Below are 22,884 nucleotides of genomic sequence, written 5' to 3'. Positions count from 1 at the left end.
CAAAAGGCAGCTGCAAGCCTCCTACAGGCTCCACAGTGACAGGAACCTCAGTTTGAATTTGTAAATGCTTTGCCTGGTGTTTTGGTTAAGTCAATGGGTTGCTGTTGCCTTAATGGAGATTAGTTTGGGAATTTGTTAAAAGTTATGCTAGTAGTGATTTGTAGCCATGTGTATATATATTATAACCTGTGTAAATTAATTAAATGTTTCCATTAGTTTAATATAAAACCACAAGAACTGATGGTTTGATTCCTGAATTTAGAGTCACATCTCAAACATAAACTAATTATAGGTTATGACAGTTGTTTAAAGATTCCCTCTGGGATTTTTAAATAACTCCGCTTTACCAACTGCATCGGTCATAAATGGCACCTTATCAAATGCCTTCTGGAAATCTAAGTACAGTGCATTCACCAGTTCCCTTTTATCCACAGCAGAAGTGACTCCTTCAAATAACGCCCATAAGTTGGTTAAACATGATCCCCCTTTCACAAAACCAGATCGACCCTGCCTGATTGCCTTGAATTTTTCTAAGTGCCCTGCTATAACATCTTTAATAATAGTTTCCAACTTTTCCCTATGGTAGCTGTTAGGCTAACTGGCTGTTGTTCCCTGCTTTCTATCTCCCTCCCTTTTTGAATAAAGAAGTTACATTTGTTATCTTCCAATCTAATGGTACCTTCCCCAAATTCAAGGAATTTTGGAAAATCAAAACCAACACATCAACTATTCACTAGCCACTTCTTTCAAGTTGCTACGATGAAGTCCATCAGGACCCGGAGATTTGTCAGCCCACAGCTCCAACAGTTGCTCAGTATCACTTCCCTGGTGATTGTAATTTTCCCGAGTTCCTCCCTCCCTTCCATTTCCTGATTTACAGCTATTTCAGGGATGTTACTCGTATCCTCTAGAGTGAAGACCGAAGCAAACTACCTGTTCAATTCACCTGCCATCTCCTTATTTTCCATTATTAATTCCCTAGACTCACTCGAGGACCAATGCTCATGTTGTTAACTCTTTTCTTATTTGGGTATTTAAAGAAACTCTTACTATCTACCTTTATATTTCTAGCTAGCTTTCTCTTGTACTCTTTTTCCTCCTTATTAATCTTTTTGTCATTCTTTGTTGTTTTTTTATATTCTGTCTAACCTTCTGACCTGCCACCCATCTTTGAGCAATTATATGTTTTATCTTTTAATTTGATACTGTCTTAACCACAGATGGTGGATCCTCTCCTTGGGAATTTTTCTTTCTCGTTGGAATGTATCTATTCTGTGTATTCTGGAATATCCCCTTAAATGTCTGCCACTGCATCTCTTGTGACGTATCCCTTAACCTCATTTCCCAGTTCACTTTAGCTATCTCAGCTTTCATTCCCACATAATTGTCTTTATTTAAGTTTAAAATACAAGTCTTGGACCCAATCTTCTCTCCCTCAAACTGATTGTAAAATTCAAACTTATTGTTAGGGGGGATTAAGTTTATTGAAAGAAGACTATAGTAAGAACTCATTGGAAATACTTAAAATCTCCAGGCAGACATGGCTGCTAAGCATATTAGCAGTTGAAGATTGCACAGCCTTGAGAGTCAGTCTGGAGACAAGAAGCATGACATCAAGAATAGATTAAGTGTGCTCTCCAACAGATAGGGAAGGGGCAGATGGTCTTAGCTTAGATATGGGGAGATGAACAATGGACAAAGGGGGGGCTTTGATGAAGCTCAAGCAGTCTTGAGTTGCAAGAATTAAGGTACATGTATACGTGCCTTAATTCTGATTGGATAGTGTAATTATGTATACATGCTTTAGAATAATTGGATATCAAAATCACATGTTTATGTACTCAATAGGATGGAGATAGTATGGAACCGGTGTGTCGGTTACCGATTGGATGTATTCAAATGTACTTAAATGTATTCTGAAAAGAAGATAGTACAAAAATAATGGAATGTAATCGATCAGGGGGCTGGGTCGCCATTTTACAGAAGCTCCCTTGCATATGCTTGAATAAACTGGTTAAAAAGAAGCCCGAGTCTCAGGTGGTCATTGCAGGATCGGAGAGTGTACCTTGAATATTATAATCCCTTGTGACTTGAACTCAAAACCTTTTGATTCAGAACCATGAATGCTACCGAGCCACAGCTGACATTTAAAAAGATCAATTTTTTAAAAATTCCTTCATGAGACATGGGTGTCACTGGCAACACCAATATTTGTTGCCCATCCCTAATTGCCCTTGAGGTGGTGGTGGTAAGCCTCCTTCTTGAACCGCTGCAGTCGGTGTGATGTAGATACATTCACAGTGCTGTCAGGGAGGGAGTTCCAGGATTTTGAACCAGTGACAGTGAAGGAATAGTGATATCGTTCCAAGTCAGGATGGTGTGTGGCTTGGAGGGGAACTTGCATCTGCCGCCCTTGTCCCTCAAGGTGGTAGAGGTTGCAGGTTTGGAAGGAGCTTTGGCAAGTTGCCCCAGTACACACTGCTGCCTCTGTGCGCCAGTGTTGGAGGGAGTGAATGGTTAAGGCGGTAGATTGGCTGCTGATCAAGTGGGCTGCTTTGTGCTGGATGGGTGTTGAGCTTCTTGAGTGTTGTTTGAGCTGAGCTCATCCAGGCAAGTGGAGAGAATTCCCCATCACTTATGCCTTGTAGGTGGTGGGCAGTCTTTGGCAGTCAGGGGGTGAATTACTCACTACAGGATACACAATTGCGTGGCAGGGAAGAGGATACTAGAAGAATTGTACTGTACAGAATGGGGTTGATGGACGTTTTTTGATGGTCTTACCCAGTGTTGACAGCAATTTCTCCCAAAGCGTCACAGGCATCCTCCTTCTCATCAAGATAAGCATTCTCCACGCTGAAACTGTCCAGAACACACGGAATAATTTTAGAGAATGACAAATAATTTACAAAAGGGAAACAGGCCGTACAGCCCACCTGGTCCAAGCTGGCATTTTGCGTTTCATACTAGCCGATTCCCAATCTATCTACGTAATCTTCTATTCCTTTCTACCTCAAGTACGTATCTAGTTTCTCCTTAAAGGCATCTATGCTAGTTGCTTCAACCACTCCCTGTGGCGGTAGTAGTTCTACTTTCTAACCACTCTCAGGGTAAAAAGAAGTTCTCTTGAATTCAAAATAAAGAATCTTATGACAACCCAAAGCGCTTTCCAGTAAATGAAGAGTCGTCACTGTTGTCATGTAGAAAATTTGCAGGCAATATGTGTACAGCAAGCTCGCACAAACAACCACGTGACAATGGCCAAATAACCTTTTGAAGTGATGTCCGTTGCGGGATAAATATTGGCCAGGACATTGGGAATAACACCCCTATTCTTCTTCAAAATAGGAATCTGGGATCTTCATGTCCATCCGAGAGCACGGATGGGTTTAAATGTCTCATCCAAAAGATAGCACCTCCAACAGTGCAGCACCCGCTCAGTACTGCCCTGGAGTTTATTAGTGACTATCTTACATTTATGGATCTTTAGTTTTGGTTCCCCCTCTCAGTTGTGGTAAATCTATTTTGCACCTTCTCCAGTGCCTCTACGTCCTTTGTATGGAGGCTACATGCAATATTAATTAACAAAGGTTTTGTTCATTTTATCACCCTTTTCCGGATCACCGCCCCTGAATACAGGGCAGGATTAATAATGGGTGGCCGCTGCCATCCTGTCCATTTTACTCAACCGCCTGAATCAAATTACAGCTCCATTCAAACTAGAAGCAAGGGATAAGCTGATCAGAACCGAAACCATCAACAGCAGGCTCTCGAGAAGCTAGGCCTATCTGAAGAACAGGACGTAGCAACAGCTCAGAAAGGCAGTGTCAACATACCCAGTGATGTCAGCATCGTCGTCTTCCTCCTCCTCTTCTGTAATTGTCTCTTCCTCGTCGAGGTCATCATCCAGGAGCAGGAAGGTTTTGCTGTCGTTGTCGTAGTGCGCCTGCGGAGAAGCAACAGCAGAGAGTCATTGAACCTTGCGGGATAGGCTGAGCCCAGGGGGGCATCTTGTGTGGGTGGCGGGAATTCCAGGACGGTTCCACTTGACTTTTTGTCCAAGGTAGAAAGGTGCGGTGCCGCTGCACTGAATGCCAAGGGGCTAAGTCGCATGAGGGGCCTGTCCATGCACAGCGAAAAGTTGAGCATTGCTTAAAAGTAAAGAGACAGGCATGTTGCTTTTTGTCTTACACTCATCAGGGCAGACACAAGAATGCCAAATTTCTAAGGAAGCAACAATTTATACTGCATACCCTTTTCTCATGCATGTCGCTTTTTCAGCAATACTCAAGTTCTGCACTACCAAGTGACTAAAGAGAAAGGCACACGGTACCCTGGCCATATATACAAAGATACGTAAGGTTCAGAATAATCTCATAGGAGTAAGCATTTTGTTTTGTTTTACTATGTTCATGATTTGTACTGTAGCTAGAAATAGTTATTGCTGGGTATGTCTACTACTTAGGGACACTGCTTGGTCAATCAGGGTAAAAGGAATATGTTGCAAACCATACTTGATTTGTCAGGATTGAATGATCTTAAAAAGGGAGTCAAGCATAGAGACTATAATGGTATTAGGAAATGGAAGCTCCTGGTATACTGAACGTCGAGTCGAGGCAGGGGTTAGTTACTGAGAGGAGAAAAACACTAGTAGTAGGGAGTGGATGCATCCAATGTACAGTTGTGCATGGGAGAAGTCAGCATTTATAGATTGGAATATAAATCCAGCCAGTACTCAAGCCGAGACAGGCTCGACTCCTTGGTGATCAGCAAAATCGTGGGTGTAAATCAGGCTGGTTCTGAAAGGTGGGTTAACCAAGTGTCCACTGGTGAACCACTCTTTTCCTCAAATGCATCTCATCGCCAAAGATACACCAACTGGCATTTACGTAGCAGGAGCATTATCAGATAAAAAAATTGACACTGAGCCACATAAGGAGATAATAGAACAGGTGACCAATGGTTTGGTCAAAGAGGTAGGTCTTAAGGGGTTTTAAAGAAGGCGAGGTAGAGGGGTTTAGGGAGCAAATTCCAGAGCTTAGGTGTGCAGCAGCTGAAGAACGACGGCCAAAGGCAGAGCGATTGAAATCAGGGATTCACAAGCAGCCAGAATTGGTGGAAGAGAGTGATCTCGGAGAATTAGGAAAGGTTACAGAGGTAGGGAGGGGTGAGACCCATGGAAGAATTTGGACACAAGAATACTGTTGAACGAATACTTCACATTTGTCTTCTTCCATGAGAATGAGGGGTTGAAAGAATACTTCACATCTGTCTTCACCAAAGAGAATGAGGATGAAGGTATGGAGCTCGGGGAGAGAAACTGTGAGGTTCTTAAGCAAATTGATATAGGGAGTGACAGGGTATTGGAGGTGTTGACAGGCTTTAAAGTGGACAAATCTCCAGGTCTGGATGATTTGTTTCCCAGACTGCTGAGGGAGGCAAGGGAGGAGATCGCAGGGGCTCTGACTCAAATTTTTAATTCCTCTCTGGCCACGGGGAAGGTGCCAGAGGACTGGAGAACAGCTAATGTGGTTCCGCTATTTAAGAAGGGTTGTAGAGAGAAGCCAGGGAACTACAGACCAGTGAGTCTCACGTCAGTGGTAGGGAAACTACTGGAGAAAATTCTGAAGGAGATTATCTATCTCCATTTGGAGAGGCAAGGTTTGATCAGGGATAGTCAGCATGGCTTTGTCAGAGGGAGGTCATTGCCTAACAAATTTGATTGAATTTTTTGAGGAGGTGACCAGGTGTGTAGATGAGGGTAGTGCAGTTGGTGTAGTTTATATGGATTTCAGCAAAGCCTTCGACAAGATCCCACATGGGAGACTTATAAAGAAGGCAAATGCACATGGGATACAGGGTCATTTGATAAGGTGGATTCAAAATTGGCTTAGTTGTAGGAGACAGAGGGTGATGACAGAAGGATGCTTTAGTGACTGGAAGCCAGGGTCCAGTGGCGTACCACAGGGATCTGTGCTGGGTCCCCTATTATTCATCATTTATATAAACAACACAGATGACTATGTGGGGGTAGGTTTAGTAAGTTTGCGGATGACACAAAGATTGGTCAGGTGGTTAACAGTGAGGTTGAGTCTTGGGCTACAGGAAGATATAGACGGGATGGTCAAATGGGTAGATAAGTGGCAGATGGAATTTAACCCTGAAAAATGTGAGGTGAAGCACTTTGGAAGGAGTAATCTGACAAGGAAGTGTTCAATGAACGGCATGGCACTAGGAAGTTCTGAGGAACAAAGGGACCTTGGAGTGTGAGTCCATAGATCTCTGAAGGCAGAGGGGCATGTTCGTGGGGTGGTGTAAAAGGCACAGGGGACACTTGCCTTCATCAATTAAGGCATAAATGACAAAAGTAGGGAGATCATGTTGGAGTTGTATAGAACCTAGGTGAGGCCACAGCTGGAGTACTGTGTGCAGTTCTGGTCGCCACATTATAGGAAGGATGTGATTGCACTGGAGGGGGTGCAGAGGAGATTCACCAGGATGTTGCCTGGGATGAAACATTTAAGTTATGAAGAGAGGTTGGAGAGACTTGAGTTGTTTTCGTTGAGCAGAGAAGACTGAGGAGTGACCTGATCGAGGTGTACAAGATTATGAGGGGCATGGAGAGGGTGGATAGGGAGCAGCCGTTCCCCTTAGTTGAAGGGTCAGTCATGAGGGGACATAAGTTCAAGGTGAGGGGCAGGAGGTTTAGGGGGGATGTGAGGAAAGGCTTTTTTACTCAGAGGGTGGAAAATGCGCTGCCTGGGAGAGGGTGATGAAGGAGGGTTGCCTCACATCCTTTAAAAAGTACCTGGATGGGCACTTGGCACATCATAACATTCAAGGCTTTGGGCCAAGTGTGGGTAAATGGGACTAGGTAGGTAGATCAGGTGTTTCTCAAGTGTCGGTGCAGACTCGATGAGCTAAAGGGTCTCTTCTGCACTGTGTGATTCTGTGAAGAATGGGAATTGCAAATTTGAGTATTGCTGGACCGGCAGCCGACATGGGCCAGACAGATGCAGAGTTCTAGATAAGCATAAGCTCACAGAGAGTGGAAGGTGAGAGACCAGTAACACAGATTAATGCTTAGGGGAAACAATTACAGGCTTCAAGCTGAATCTACAGAGAGATATAGACAGGATCAGTGAGTGAGCAAAAACTCGGCAGATGAAACATAATGTGGGAAAATGTGGGGTTATGCACTTTGGCAGGAAGAATAGAGGAGCTGAATACTATTTAAATGAAGAAAGACAACAGAAAGCTGCAGCACAAAGGAATTTGGGAGTCCTCGTGCATGAAGCCCAAAAAGCTAATGCACAAGTTCAGCAAGTAATAGGGCAGGGAAATGGAATGTTGGCCTATATTTCAAAGGGAAAGGAGTATAAAAATAGGAAAGTCTTGCTAAAGCTATAAAAGGCACTAGTTAGACCACACCTAGAACACTGTGAACAGTTTTGGTCCCCTTATCTAAGGAGAGATATACTGGCACTGGAGGCAATCCAGAGAAGGTTCACTAGGCTGATCCTGGGTATGGAGGGATTTTCTTATGAGGAGAGGTTGAGCAGGTTGGGCCTGTACTCATTGGAATTTAGAACAATGAGAGGCGACCTTATTGAAACATATAAGATTCTTGGGGTAGATGCTGAGAGGTTGTTCCCCCTTGTGGGAAAGTCTAGGACCAGAGGGCATAATCTCCGAGTAAGGGGTCGCCCATTTAAAACAGAAATGAGGAGGAATTTCTTATCTCAGAGGGTAGTCAATCTGTGGAATTCTTTACCGCAGAGGCTGGGTCATTAAATATATTCAAGGCTGAGATAGACAGATTTTTAATCAGTAAGGGAACCAAGGGTTATGGGGAAAAGGCAGGAAACTGGAGTTGAGGATTATCAGATCAGCCATGATCTCACTGAATGGCGGAGCAGACTCGATGGGTTGAATGGCCTACTTCTGCTTCTACATCTTATAGTCTGAGGAAAATGGGGAGGCTGGGACACAAATTTTGTTTTTATAACGGCTGCGGGGACAGACAGAAGGCTAAAATGAAGACTGCAAAATGTAGAAACCCTGTTTGAACCAGGGCAAGGCAATGGGTTCTAATGTGGGTTCCAAACGCCTTGTCCAATTATACCCTACCGTAACTCCTTCTGTCGATTTGATGGACAGCAGCATCACGGTGGTCATCTTCTCAAGGTGAAGCGCCATGCTCGGACCCATCACCACCGACAGGGCAGCAAAGAGACTGTACCTGCAATCAAACAAGACGTCAAGGCCTTGGAGAGGGTGCACAACAGATCGAAAAGAATGGTGCCAGGCATGAGTAACTTACGTCATGTTGGGAGAGAGAAGCTGGGGCTGGTCTCCTTGAGAAGCAGAAAATGTTAAGGGGAGATTTAATAGAGGTGCTCAAAATTATGAAAGAGATTGGGAGATAAGATCATTAGCAAAAGGATTAGAACAGGAAGATGAGAAAAATTTCTTTTTAAAAACAGAGCGAGTTGTAATCTGGGATGCGCTGCCTGAAGGAACTTTCAAAGGGAATTGGATAAATATACTTGACGGGGAAAAATTTGAAGGGAGATGGGGAAAAGAGCAGCGGAATGAGACTAATCTGACAGCTCCACCAAGGAGCCAGCATAGATGGGACAGCGCAAATAAGCTCTTCCTATGTTGTATCATTCTATGAGCTGATGCTGTGCCACTACAACAGCAACAACTCGCATTTATATAGCATTATCTTTAACATAGTCACACTTTCCCAGGCACTTTACAGGTATTTAAATACGGAAAAAATAAAATCAGGGCAGGCGGCCAAAAACCCTGGTTAAGGAGCTGGGTTTCAAGCAAGGGTGTAAAGAAGGAGCATGGGGTAAAGAAACAGAGAGGTTTAGGGAGGGAATTCCAGAGCTATTTGAAGGCACAGCCACCAATGGTGGAGCGATGGAAGTCAGGAATGTGGAAAAAGGATTGGAGGAGAGCAAATATATAAGGGTCGTGGAGTTGGAGGAGATGACAGAGGTAGGAAGGGGCGAGGCAATAGGGGGATGAGAAGGGTGGGAGACCGGGACTTGGTGCAAGTTAAGTTACCAGGCAGCAGAGTTTAAGGTGAGCTGAGGGGGAAATGGCATTCCGGCTAGGAGAGCATTGGGCTGATGGAGTCTGAAGGTAACAAAAGCACAGAGGAAGGGTTTGGCAGCAGATCGGCTACGGAAGGGACAGAGGCGGGTGCTAATGGGACAGTGGAAGTCTCGAGCATCCGCATTCACTTCTCCAACCGCTCGGAGGGGAGGTGACTATCCCGAAATTATTGCTAACCACACCCTGCCACCACAGGGAAAACTTACGTGCACCTCCGCAAATCAGGATCATCTACATGGTCAATGAGATTCAGACCAAGTTGGCAGCATTCCTCGGAAAGGGGTAAAAAGGTTTCTTTCCCAATCATTCGAGCAAGCACCCCCAAGGTTTCTGTAATTGGGAACAACTGTTAAAGCCTGTTCAGTCCTGTTTCTCACTTCTATGTCTCAAGTCTTTCTTTTTAATAACGGTTTTAAAAATAAAGGCAATCACGTAGAGCCATCATTCACATCCTCCACATGCTTGCAAGGCAGGAACACAACCAGTTAGGTACAGAGTAAAGCTCCCTCTAACACTGTCTCCATCAAACACTCCCAGGACAGGTACAGCACGGGGTTAGATACAGAGTAAAGCTCCCTCTAACACTGTCTCCATCAAACACTCCCAGGACATGTACAGCATGGGGTTAGATACAGAGTAAAGCTCCCTCTACACTGTCCCCATCAAACACTCCCAGGACAGGTACAGCACGGGGTTAGATACAGAGTAAAGCTCCCTCTACACTGTCCCCATCAAACACTCCCAGGACAGGAACAGCACGGGGTTAGATACAGAGTAAAGCTCCCTCTACACTGTCCCCATCAAACACTCCCAGGACAGGAACAGCACGGGGTTAGATACAGAGTAAAGCTCCCTCTACACTGTCCCCATCAAACACTCCCAGGGCAGGTACAGCTAGTGGGGGGAGATACAGAGTAAAGCTCCCTCTACACTGTCCCCATCAAACAATCCCAGGACAGGTACAGCTAGGGGGGGGAGATACAGAGTAAAGCTCCCTCTACACTGTCCCCATCAAACAATCCCAGGACAGGTACAGCTAGGGGGGGAGATACAGAGTAAAGCTCCCTCCACACCATCCCCATCAAACACTCCCAGGGCAGGTACAGCACGGGGTTAGATACAGAGTAAAGCTCCCTCTACACTGTCCCCATCAAACACACCCAGGACAGGTACAGCACGGGGTTAGATACAGAGTAAAGCTCCCTCTACACTGTCCCCATCAAACACTCCCAGGGCAGGTACAGCACGGGGTTAGATACAGAGTAAAGCTCCCTCTACACTGTCCCCATCAAACACTCCCAGGACAGGTATAGCACGGGGTTAGATACAGAGTAAAGATCCCTCTACACTGTCCCCATCAAACACTCCCAGGACAAGTATAGCACGGATTGGTTTCAAAATAATGTTCCCTCCACACATGCAGCATACCTTGAATCAGTTTAATTCCTATCCTGTACTGCAGTTAACCCTCAGCTGTTTTGCGTATAGTCGGAATCACACAGAGACTGCTCCAACAAGAGAGTTAAATGAGACCTTGAAAAGGACTTGCATTTTTATGGCACCTTTCATGACCTCACAGCACTTCACAGCCAATAAAGTAAATCTGAGCATCTAGGAAAACATGGTAGCCAATAGACACACAGCAAGTGAACCACAAACGGCAGTCACCAGTTAATTTTATTTAAAAAGATGATGGTCTTTGGAGGACAAACTTTTTGCCCCTGAAGACCAGGAAGAACTCCACTACTTTTGACATAATGAGGTAAAAAGGCCATTATCCTTCATTGTCTCTGGGTCAAAATCCTGGAACTCCCTCCCTAACGGCAATGTGGGTGTAGCTACACCATAGGGACTGCAGCAGTTCAAGAAACAAGCTCACCACCACCTTCTCAAGGGCAATTAGCGATGGGCAAAAAGTGCTGGCCCAGCCAGTGATGCCTACATCCTGTGAATGGATTAAAAAAGTTTAATGTCTCATCCCGAAAGTGGATATTTTCCACAGCGTGATGCTCCCTCAGCACTGACCCTCCGACAGTGCGGCACTCCCTCAGCACTGACCCTCCGACAGTGCGGCTCTCCCTCAGCACTGACCCTCCGACAGTGCGGCGCTCCCTCAGCACTGACCCTCCGACAGTACTGACCCTCCGACAGTGCCTCGCTCCCTCAGTACTGACCCTCCGACAGTGCGGCTCTCCCTCAGCACTGACCCTCCGACAGTGCGGTTCTTCCTCAACAATGACCCTCCAACAGTGTGGCGCTCCCTCAGTGATGGCACAGGGAGTGTGGGCCCCAAATTCAGGGACATGAGTTTCTGGAGTGGGAATCCCTACCCTCAATGAAATGGATAATAGACATTTAAAATACATCCTTAATATTGAGAACCTGCATGAATATGACAAGCAGCCCATTCCTTGGTACATCAATTTGATGAGGTTCCAGCAGACTGACGAATCATGAATCATCTGCTCACGTCCTCCCTCTATGTCAACTTGCCACCAATGCCAAGAAAGGAACTCTCACCTAGTGACTGGATCTGAACCTGACGCAGCTCCTCGCTTGTGTTCACCAAGTATCCTTTCAGCTGCACGATAACTGCTTCAAAATACGGAAGCAGGGCCTCCTTGGCAGCGCTGGCTGAGGCCGAGGGAGAAAAGAAATTGGGAAGATGTTAGCAGCGTTGTGGAGACTCTGGCAAAATAGTGTTCAACATCATGAATGGCTTTGATAGACGAAATAAAGGGAAACTGTTCACAGTGATGACAAACGGTAACCAGATTGACATAAAATGCAGAGCTGAGGCAGCGAGTTGTTGTGATCTGGAACGTGCTGCCTGAAAGGGAGGCGGAAGGCGTTACAAGGGTAACTTCCAAAAGGGAATCAGCTAAATACCTGCAGGGCTACAAGGAAAGAGGCAGCGGAGTGGAAGTTGGAGGAGGGCTCTTTGAAAGAGTCACCAGAGACAAGATGGGCCAAAAGGCCTCTTTCCGGGGTTTGTGATTTGGCGAAGGAGCGTTTGAACATGAATAATGCAATCCCTACTCACCGATAGCACCAATTGCGCTGACTGCCAATTCCTTCTCGCGGTTGCTGCTGGACGAGCACAATGCTGTCAACATCCTGTCCATCAGCGTGGGCAGGTACGGTTCAATCTTCTTCCCTACACAACCCACCAGCAAACAAAACAAAAAGACGGTTAAGGCCACATCTGGAGCACTGACCATTCATTAAATCTCAGGTTAGACCATATCTGGAGCACTGGCCATTCGTTAAATCTCAGGTCAGGCCTCATCTAGAGCACTGACCATTCGTTAAGTCTCAGGTCAGACCACATCTGGAGCATCGCATTCACTTCTGGCCACCGCACCTCATGAAGGATGTATTGGCCTTGGAGAGGATTCAGGACAAATTCATCAGAATGATGCCGGACAGGGAAGTTCTCCCTGGAGTACCAGGTTAATATTTAATCGGTCATCACTTTACGGCTGTTTGTGAGAGCTTGCTGTGCCCAAATTGCTGCCCCGTTTCCCACATTGCAACAGTGAATATGCTTTGGGACTTCCTGAGATTTCAAAAGGTGCTACAGGAATACGAGTCTTTCTTTCTCATGTGCCCATGTTCGATTTTGCTGACTATTTTTATGTGCTTGTTTAATTGTGCACTCATATTTCATTAGGAGGCATGTAGAAATACTGAGGAAGAGTACCAATGGGGTTTTAGCAGTGTGAGAGGTTGCTCCAGGGTGCTGGAATAGCAATAACGGGGAGGGAGGGGTCATTAGCTGTCAGAGTGATGGGGGTTGGGTTCTAGGAGACACAGAGTGCGAACAGCACGCACAAGTGTTTAGTTCAGTTAAGAGTGAAATAGGAGCGGAAGCAGGTGACATGACGAAGCTCATGGGCTCTGCAGACCAGCTTAGGGGTGAACCGAGATCTGGCTTCGCAAGAAGCCAAGATAAGGAATAGGATCAGCGGCTAGGGAGCAGGGCCGAAGACAAAGGCTTTGGTCTTTCCTGAAATCTGCAGGTCACCAAAGAGAAACATACGCACGAGAAGGGGACCTTTGAAGGGATTGGTGGGGTGGAATCTAAAGATATTTGCGTATGGGTGGAAAGAGAAGCCATTGCTGAAAATGCTGCGACCACAGCTGAATAGGTAAGAGTGGAATTAAGCAAGGATGGTCCCACAGAGCTGGATGATGGGGGAAGATGGAAAAGTCCCAGGGATTTCTCTTCATGTTAATGGCACCATTCGAAATGCAAGTTCTTAACTCTGTATAAATTTAACTCACGATAAATTCAAATTAGCCTGAGCTACATGATGTGTCAGTGCGGTGCTTTTTCCATCTTCCAGAGAGTTTGGAGAGTGTAACTGCATTCTTTACTATTGCCAATGTGTACAAATAGGTTAACAGTTCACCATACCGAAGTTTAAGTTTCAGCTCATTGGGAGCCAACGATTTGCCTTGAGGCCGAAGCAAGCATTGGGGAAAAAGCCAAAACGCTTCAAGCAGAGTTTCACACAGGAGCTGCTCAAAACAAATCAAGTGTTACCTTACCCAGATTCTCCACAAAGTTCTCCAGTGCGTAATAAGCCTTTGTGAGATGGCCACCCTTCGAGTTGTCGATCGTCCCCAGGTAGTTCAGGAGAAGCGGCATGATCTCGTCGGAATATTTACTGATATCGGGCTGCGGGAAATGGGGTGGTGGGGAGAGGAGGGAAGAGACAAACAGGGAAAGGCATGAAATAAAGCATTGAGGCATACCGAGAAGGCATAGCTGGGCAGCTGAAAGTGGCACCACAGCAGGATTAAAAAAACATGCCAGTTGCGATTCGACAAACGGTGATGTTTTCAACAGGTGGCCAAAGCTGGTGAGCAAGCAACAGAATGAGACAGCAACGACCCGCAAGAGGACGAAGCTAAAGGAAGCAGCAGCAGAGAGGGAGAGTGAGACAGCACTAGCCCAAGAGAGCAACCACAATATGAGACACTAAGATGAACTGTTAAAAAAATCTCACTCACCCACCCTCCCAACTAAAGCAGCTAGTGAGAGGGAAACAGTAAAAGCAAAATAAAAAGGATTAAGAAACATTCTGTAATTGACCAAGTGTGAGCAGGAACTTTTAATCCTTTTCTCTACCTGCAAAAACTCAGAGAACTGTCCAAGGGCAAAGAGTGCTGCGTTTCGGACCACCTGGTTCTGGTCTGTGAGGGCCTGACACATGCAGTGCAGCATGGGATGTAGATGTCTGAAAGGTAAACAACCACAAAATAATATTTACACTGATTAACAAAAGCACAGGCACTCAATATTCTTCCTACACAGTCTGTGCCCTTTGGTGTTTCATTACAGTCTGTACAGTCTATTACAGTGTGCACTAACGCTATTTAAACTGCAGTCTATATCCCAATTACAGTCCATAATGACGCTATTTACACAGCAGTCTATATCCCTATTACACCGTGTACTAACAGGTGTTTACACTGCAGTCTGTATCCCTATTACAGTGCGTACTAACGGCTGTGTACAATGCAGTCTGTATCCCTATTACAGTGAGTACTGATGGGTGTTTACACTGCAGTCTATATCCCTATTGCAGGGCGTACTAATGGGTGTTTACACTGCAGCCTGTATCCCTATTACAGTGTGTACTGACGGGTGTTTACAATGCAGTCTGTATCCCTATTACAGTGCCTACTAATGGGTGATTACACTGCAGCCTGTATCCCTATTACAGTGTGTACTGACGGGTGTTTACACTGCAGTCTGTATCCCTATTACAGTGCCTACTAATGGGTGATTACACTGCAGCCTGTATCCCTATTACAGTGTGTACTGACGGGTGTTTACACTGCAGTCTGTATCCTTATTACAGTGCGTACTAATGGGTGTTTACACTGCAGTCTGTATCCCTATTACAATGTGTACTGGCGGGTGTTTACACTGCAGTCTGTATCCCTATTACAATGCGTACTGACGGGTGTTTGCACTGCAGTCTATATCCCTATTACAGTGCGTACTGACGGGTGTTTACACTGCAGCCTGTATCCCTATTACAGTGCGTACTGACGGGTGTTTACACTGCAGCCTGTATCCCTATTACAGCGCGTACTGACGGGTGTTTACACTGCAGCCTGTATCCCTATTAGAGCGCGTACTGACGGGTGTTTACACTGCAGACTGTATCCCTATTACAGTGCGTACTGACGGGTGTTTACACTGCAGCCTGTATCCCTATTACAGTGCGTACTGACGGGTGTTTACACTGCAGTCTATTTCCCTATTACAGTGCGTACTGACGGGTGTTTACACTGCAGTCTGTATCCCTATTACAGTGCGTACTGAAGGGTGTTTACACTGCAGCCTGTATCCCTATTACAGTGCGTACTGACGGGTGTTTGCACTGCAGTCTGTATCCCTATTACAGTGCATACTGACAGGTGTTTGCACTGCAGTCTGTATCCCTATTACAATGTGTACTGGCGGGTGTTTACACTGCAGTCTATATCCCATTCACAGTGCGTACTGACGGGTGTTTACACTGCAGTCTATATCCTTATTACAGTGCGCACTGAAGGGTGTTTACACTGCAGTCTATATCCTTATTACAGTGCATACTGACGGGTGTTTGCACTGTAGTCTGTATCCCTATTACAGTGCGTACAGACGGGTGTTTACACTGCAGTCTGTATCCCTATTACAGTGCGTACTGACGGGTGTTTACACTGCATCCTGTATCCCTATTACAGTGCATACTGACGGGTGTTTGCACTGCAGTCTGTATCCCTATTACGGTGCATACTGACGGGTGTTTGCACTGCAGTCTGTATCCCTATTACAAAGTGTACTGACGGGTGTTGACACTGCAGTCTGTACAGCCTATTACAGTACATACTGACGGTTGTTTGCACTGCAGTCTGTTTCCTTAATACAGTGCGTGCTGACGGTTGATTACACTGCAGTCTGTATCCCGGGTGTTTACACTGCAGTCTGTACAGTCTATTACAGTACATACTGACGGGTGCTTAAACTGCAGTCTGTACTCCTATCACAGTGCGTACTGACGGGTGTTTACACTGCAGTCTTTATCCCTATTACAGTGCATACTGACGGATGTTTGCACTGCAGTCTGTATCCCTATTACAGTGTGTACTGACGGGTGTTTACACTGCAGTCTGTACAGTCTATTACAGTACATACTGACGGGTGCTTACACTGCAGTCTGTACTCCTATCACAGTGCGTACTGACGGGTGTTTACACTGCAGTTTTTATCCCTATTGCAGTGCATACTGACGGATGTTTGCACTGCAGTCTGTATCCCTATTACAGTGCATACTGACGGGTGTTTACACTGCAGTCTGTATCCCTATTACAGTGTGTACTGACGGGTGTTTACACTGCAGTCTGTACAGTCTATTACAGTACATACTGACGGGTGCTTACACTGCAGTCTGTACTCCTATCACAGTGCGTACTGACGGGTGTTTACACTGCAGTCTTTATCCCTATTGCAGTGCATACTGACGGATGTTTGCACTGCAGTCTGTATCCCTATTACAGTGCATACTGACGGGTGTTTACACTGCAGTCTGTATCTATATTACAGTGCATACTGATGGGTGTTTACACTGCAGTCTGTATCCCTATTACAGTGCATACTGACGGGTGTTTACACTGCAGTCTGTCCAGCCAATTACAGAACATACTGACGGGTGTTTGCACTGCAGTCTGTATCCTTACTATATTGCATACTGACAGGTGTTTACTCCACAGTCTGTACCCCTATTGCCGTGAGTGCTGATGGGTGTTTACACTGCAGTCTATATCCTTACTATAGTGCATACTGACGGGTGTTTACACTGCAGCCTGTATCCATATTACAGTGCATACTGACGGGTGTTTACACTGCAGTCTGTATCCATATTACAGTGCATACTGATGGGTGTTTACACTGCAGACTGTATCCCTATTACAGTGCATACTGACGGGTGTTTACAGTGCAGTCTCTATCCATATTACAGTGCATACTGATGGGTGTTTACACTGCAGTATGCATCCCTATTACATGGCATACTGACGGGTGTTTACACTGCAGTCTGTATCCCTATTACAGTGCGAACCGACGAGTGTTTACACTGCAGTCTCTATCCCTATTAGAGTGCCTACTGACGGGTGTTTACACTGCAGTCTGTACAGTCTATTGCGGTACATACTGACGGGTGTTTACACTGCAGTCTGTATCCCTATTACAGTGTGTACTGACGGGTGTTTACACTGCAGTCTGTACAGCCTATTACAGTACATACTGACGGTTGTTTGCACTGCAGTCTGTATCCTTAATACAGTGCGTACTGACGGTTGATTATACTGCAGTCTGTATCCCTATTACAGTGCAAACCAACGAGTGTTTACACTGCAGTCTCTATCCCTATTAGAGTGCCTACTGACGGGTGTTTACACGGCAGTCTGTATCCCTATTACAGTGTGTACTGACGGGTGTTTACACTGCAGTCTGTACAGTCTATTACAGTACATACTGACGGGTGCTCACACTGCAGTCTGTACTCCTATCACAGTGCGTACTGACGGGTGTTTACACTGCAGTCTTTATCCCTATTACAGTGCATACTGACGGATGTTTGCACTGCAGTCTGTATCCCTATTACAGTGCATACTGACGGGTGTTTAAACTGCAGTCTGTATCCATATTACAGTGCATACTGACGGGTGTTTACACTGCAGTCTGTCCAGCCAATTACAGAACATACTGACGGGTGTTTACACTGCAGTCTGTATCCTTACTACATTGCATACTGACAGGTGTTTACTCCACAGTCTGTACCCCTATTGCCGTGCGTGCTGATGGGTGTTTACACTGCAGTCTATATCCTTACTATAGTGCATACTGACGGGTGTTTACATTGCAGTCTGTATCCATATTACAGTGCATACTGACGGGTGTTTACACTGCAGTCTATATCCTTACTATAGTGCATACTGACGGGTGTTTACACTGCAGTCTGTATCCATATTACAGTGCATACTGACGGGTGTTTACAGTGCAGTCTGTATCCATATTACAGTGCATACTGATGGGTGTTTACACTGCAGTCTGTATCCCTATTACATTGCATACTGATGGGTGTTTACACTGCAGTCTGTATCCCTATTACAGTGCGAACCGACGAGTGTTTACACTGCAGTCTCTATCCCTATTAGAGTGCCTAATGACGGGTGTTCACACTGCAGTCTGTACAGTCTATTGCGGTACATACTGACGGGTGTTTACACTGCAGTCTGTATCCCTATTACAGTGTGTACTGACGGGTGTTTACACTGCAGTCTGTACAGCCTATTACAGTACATACTGACGGTTGTTTGCACTGCAGTCTGTATCCTTAATACAGTGCGTACTGACGGTTGATTACACTGCAGTCTGTATCCCTATTACAGAGTGAACCAACGAGTGTTTACACTGCAGTCTCTATCCCTATTAGAGTGCCTACTGACGGGTGTTTACACTGCAGTCTGTATCCCTATTACAGTGTGTACTGACGGGTGTTTACACTGCAGTCTGTACAGTCTATTACAGTACATACTGACGGGTGCTTACACTGCAGTCTGTACTCCTAACACAGTGCGTACTGACGGGTGTTTACACTGCAGTCTTTATCCCTATTACAGTGCATACTGACGGATGTTTGCACTGCAGTCTGTATCCCTATTACAGTGCATACTGACGGGTGTTTACACTGCAGTCTGTATCCCTATTACAGTGCATACTGACGGGTGTTTACACTGCAGTCTGTCCAGCCAATTACAGAACATACTGACGGGTGTTTGCACTGCAGTCTGTATCCTTACTACATTGCATACTGACAGGTGTTTACTCCACAGTCTGTACCCCTATTGCCATGCGTGCTAATGGGTGTTTACACTGCAGTCTATATCCTTACTATAGTGCATACTGACGGGTGTTTACACTGCAGTCTGTATCCATATTACAGTGCATACTGACGGGTGTTTACACTGCAGTCTGTATCCATATTACAGTGCATACTGATGGGTGTTTACACTGCAGACTGTATCCCTATTACAGTGCATACTGACGGGTGTTTACAGTGCAGTCTGTATCCATATTACAGTGCATACTGATGGGTGTTTACACTGCAGACTGTATCCCTATCACAGTGCGTAATGACGGGTGTTTACACTGCAGTCTGTATCCATATTACAGTGCATACTGACGGGTGTTTACAGTGCAGTCTGTATCCATATTACAGTGCATACTGATGGGTGTTTACACTGCAGTCTGTTATCCCTATTACATTGCATACTGACGGGTGTTTACACTGCAGTCTATATCCCTATTACAGTGCGAACCGACGAGTGTTTACACTGCAGTCTCTATCCCTATTAGAGTGCCTACTGACGGGTGTTTACACTGCAGTCTGTACAGTCTATTGCGGTACATACTGACGGGTGTTTACACTGCAATCTGTATCCCTATTACAGTGTGTACTGACGGGTGTTTACACTGCAGTCTGTACAGCCTATTATAGTGCATACTGACGGGTGTTTACACTGCAGTCTGTATCCCTATTACAGTGCATACTGACGGGTGTTTACACTGCAGTCTGTCCAGCCAATTACAGAACATACTGACGGGTGTTTGCACTGCAGTCTGTATCCTTACTACATTGCATACTGACAGGTATTTACTCCAGTCTGTACCCCTATTGCCGTGCGTGCTGATGGGTGTTTACACTGCAGTCTATATCCTTACTATAGTGCATACTGACGGGTGTTTACACTGCAGTCTGTATCCATATTACAGTGCATACTGACGGGTGTTTACACTGCAGTCTGTATCCATATTACAGTGCATACTGATGGGTGTTTACACTGCAGACTGTATCCCTATTACAGTGCATACTGACGGGTGTTTACAGTGCAGTCTGTATCCATATTACAGTGCATACTGATGGGTGTTTACACTGCAGACTGTATCCCTATCACAGTGCGTAATGACGGGTGTTTACACTGCAGTCTATATCCTTACTATAGTGCATACTGACAGGTGTTTACAGTGCAGTCTGTATCCATATTACAGTGCATACTGATGGGTGTTTACACTGCAGTCTGTATCCCTATTACATTGCATACTGACGGGTGTTTAAACTGCAGTCTGTATCCCTATTACAGTGCGAACTGACGAGTGTTTACACTGCAGTCTCTATCCCTATTAGAGTGCCTACTGACGGGTGTTTACACTGCAGTCTGTACAGTCTATTGCGGTACATACTGACGGGTGTTTACACTGCAGTCTGTATCCCTATTACAGTGTGTACTGACGGGTGTTTACACTGCAGTCTGTACAGCCTATTACAGTACATACTGACGGTTGTTTGCACTGCAGTCTGTATCCTTAATACAGTGCGTACTGACGGTTGATTACACTGCAGTCTGTATCCCTATTACAGTGCGAACCAACGAGTGTTTACACTGCAGTCTCTATCCCTATTAGAGTGCCTACTGACGGGTGTTTACACTGCAGTCTGTATCCCTATTACAGTGTGTACTGACGGGTGTTTACACTGCAGTCTGTACAGTCTATTACAGTACATACTGACGGTTGTTTGCACTGCAGTCTGTATCCTTAATACAGTGCGTACTGACGGGTGTTTACACTGCATTCTTTATCCCTATTACAGTGCATACTGACGGATGTTTGCACTGCAGTCTGTATCCCTATTACAGTGCATACTGACGGGTGTTTACACTGCAGTCTGTATCCCTATTACAGTGCATACTGACGGGTGTTTACACTGCAGTCTGTCCAGCCAATTACAGAACATACTGACGGGTGTTTGCACTGCAGTCTGTATCCTTACTACATTGCATACTGACAGGTGTTTACTCCACAGTCTGTACCCCTATTGCCGTGCGTGCTGATGGGTGTTTACACTGCAGTCTATATCCTTACTATAGTGCATACTGACGGGTGTTTACACTGCAGTCTGTATCCATATTACAGTGCATACTGATGGGTGTTTACACTGCAGACTGTATCCCTGTTACAGTGCATACTGACGGGTGTTTACATTGCAGCCTGTATGCATATTACAGTGCATATTGATGGGTGTTTACACTGCAGACTGTATCCCTATCACAGTGCGTAATGACGGGTGTTTACACTGCAGTCTGTATCCATATTACAGTGCATACTGACGGGTGTTTACACTGCAGTCTGTATCCATATTACAGTGCATACTGATGGGTGTTTACACTGCAGACTGTATCCCTGTTACAGTGCATACTGACGGGTGTTTACATTGCAGCCTGTATGCATATTACAGTGCATATTGATGGGTGTTTACACTGCAGACTGTATCCCTATCACAGTGCGTAATGACGGGTGTTTACACTGCAGTCTATATCCTTACTATAGTGCATACTGACGGGTGTTTACACTGCAGTCTGTATCCATATTACAGTGCATACTGACGGGTGTTTACAGTGCAGTCTGTATCCATATTACAGTGCATACTGATGGGTGTTTAAACTGCAGTCTGTATCCCTATTACATTGCATACTGACGGGCGTGTACACTGCAGTCTGTATCCCTATTACAGTGCGAACCGACGAGTGTTTACACTGCAGTCTCTATCCCTATTAGAGTGCCTACTGACGGGTGTTTACACTGCAGTCTGTACAGTCTATTGCGGTACATACTGACAGGTGTTTACACTGCAGTCTGTATCCCTATTACAGTGTGTACTGACGGGTGTTTACACTGCAGTCTGTACAGCCTATTACAGTACATACTGACGGTTGTTTGCACTGCAGTCTGTATCCTTAATACAGTGCGTACTGACGGTTGATTACACTGCAGTCTGTATCCCTATTACAGTGCGAACCAACGAGTGTTTACACTGCAGTCTCTATCCCTATTAGAGTGCCTACTGACGGGTGTTTACACTGCAGTCTGCATCCCTATTACAGTGTGTACTGACGGGTGTTTACACTGCAGTCTGTACAGTCTATTACAGTACATACTGACGGGTGCTTACACTGCAGTCTATATCCTTACTATAGTGCATACTGACGGGTGCTTACACTGCAGTCTGTACTCCTATCACAGTGCGTGCTGACGGGTGTTTACACTGCAGTCTTTATCCCTATTACAGTGCATACTGACGGATGTTTGCACTGCAGTCTGTATCCCTATTACAGTGCATACTGACGGGTGTTTACAGTGCAGTCTGTATCTATATTACAGTGCATACTGACGGGTGTTTACACTGCAGTCTGTCCAGCCAATTACAGAACATACTGACGGGTGTTTGCACTGCAGTCTGTATCCTTACTACATTGCATACTGACAGGTGTTTACTCCACAGTCTGTACCCCTATTGCCGTGCGTGCTGATGGGTGTTTACACTGCAGTCTATATCCTTACTATAGTGCATACTGACGGGTGTTTACACTGCAGTCTGTATCCATATTACAGTGCATACTGACGGGTGTTTACACTGCAGTCTGTATCCATATTACAGTGCATACTGATGGGTGTTTACACTGCAGACTGTATCCATATTACAGTGCATACTGACGGGTGTTTACAGTGCAGTCTGTATCCATATTAGAGTGCATACTGATGGGTGTTTACACTGCAGACTGTATCCCTATCACAGTGCGTAATGACGGGTGTTTACACTGCAGTCTATATCCTTACGATAGTGCATACTGACG

At 45.4% G+C, this 22,884-nt stretch overlaps 1 protein-coding gene across 2 annotated transcripts in view; it reads right to left on the bottom strand.

Annotated features, from left to right (window-relative positions):
* ipo4 (importin 4) overlaps positions 1-22,884 on the bottom strand; it is a 129,259-nt gene that overhangs the window by 60,403 nt on the left and 45,972 nt on the right. For both annotated transcript variants that reach the window (XM_041175964.1, XM_041175965.1), the window contains 8 exons: positions 14,267-14,375; positions 13,684-13,813; positions 12,173-12,286; positions 11,650-11,763; positions 9,336-9,459; positions 8,128-8,239; positions 3,834-3,943; positions 2,782-2,859 (listed from right to left, as the gene is read on the bottom strand). In XM_041175964.1, the coding sequence (XP_041031898.1) occupies positions 2,782-2,859; positions 3,834-3,943; positions 8,128-8,239; positions 9,336-9,459; positions 11,650-11,763; positions 12,173-12,286; positions 13,684-13,813; positions 14,267-14,375 (891 nt within the window). The remainder of the gene's footprint in view (positions 1-2,781; positions 2,860-3,833; positions 3,944-8,127; positions 8,240-9,335; positions 9,460-11,649; positions 11,764-12,172; positions 12,287-13,683; positions 13,814-14,266; positions 14,376-22,884) is intronic.

This window comes from Carcharodon carcharias, chromosome 27, assembly GCF_017639515.1.
Source record: "Carcharodon carcharias isolate sCarCar2 chromosome 27, sCarCar2.pri, whole genome shotgun sequence".
NCBI lineage: Eukaryota > Metazoa > Chordata > Chondrichthyes > Lamniformes > Lamnidae > Carcharodon > Carcharodon carcharias.
The sequence above is the reverse complement of the archived record's forward strand: the minus strand, read 5'-3'. Positions and strand labels throughout refer to the sequence as shown.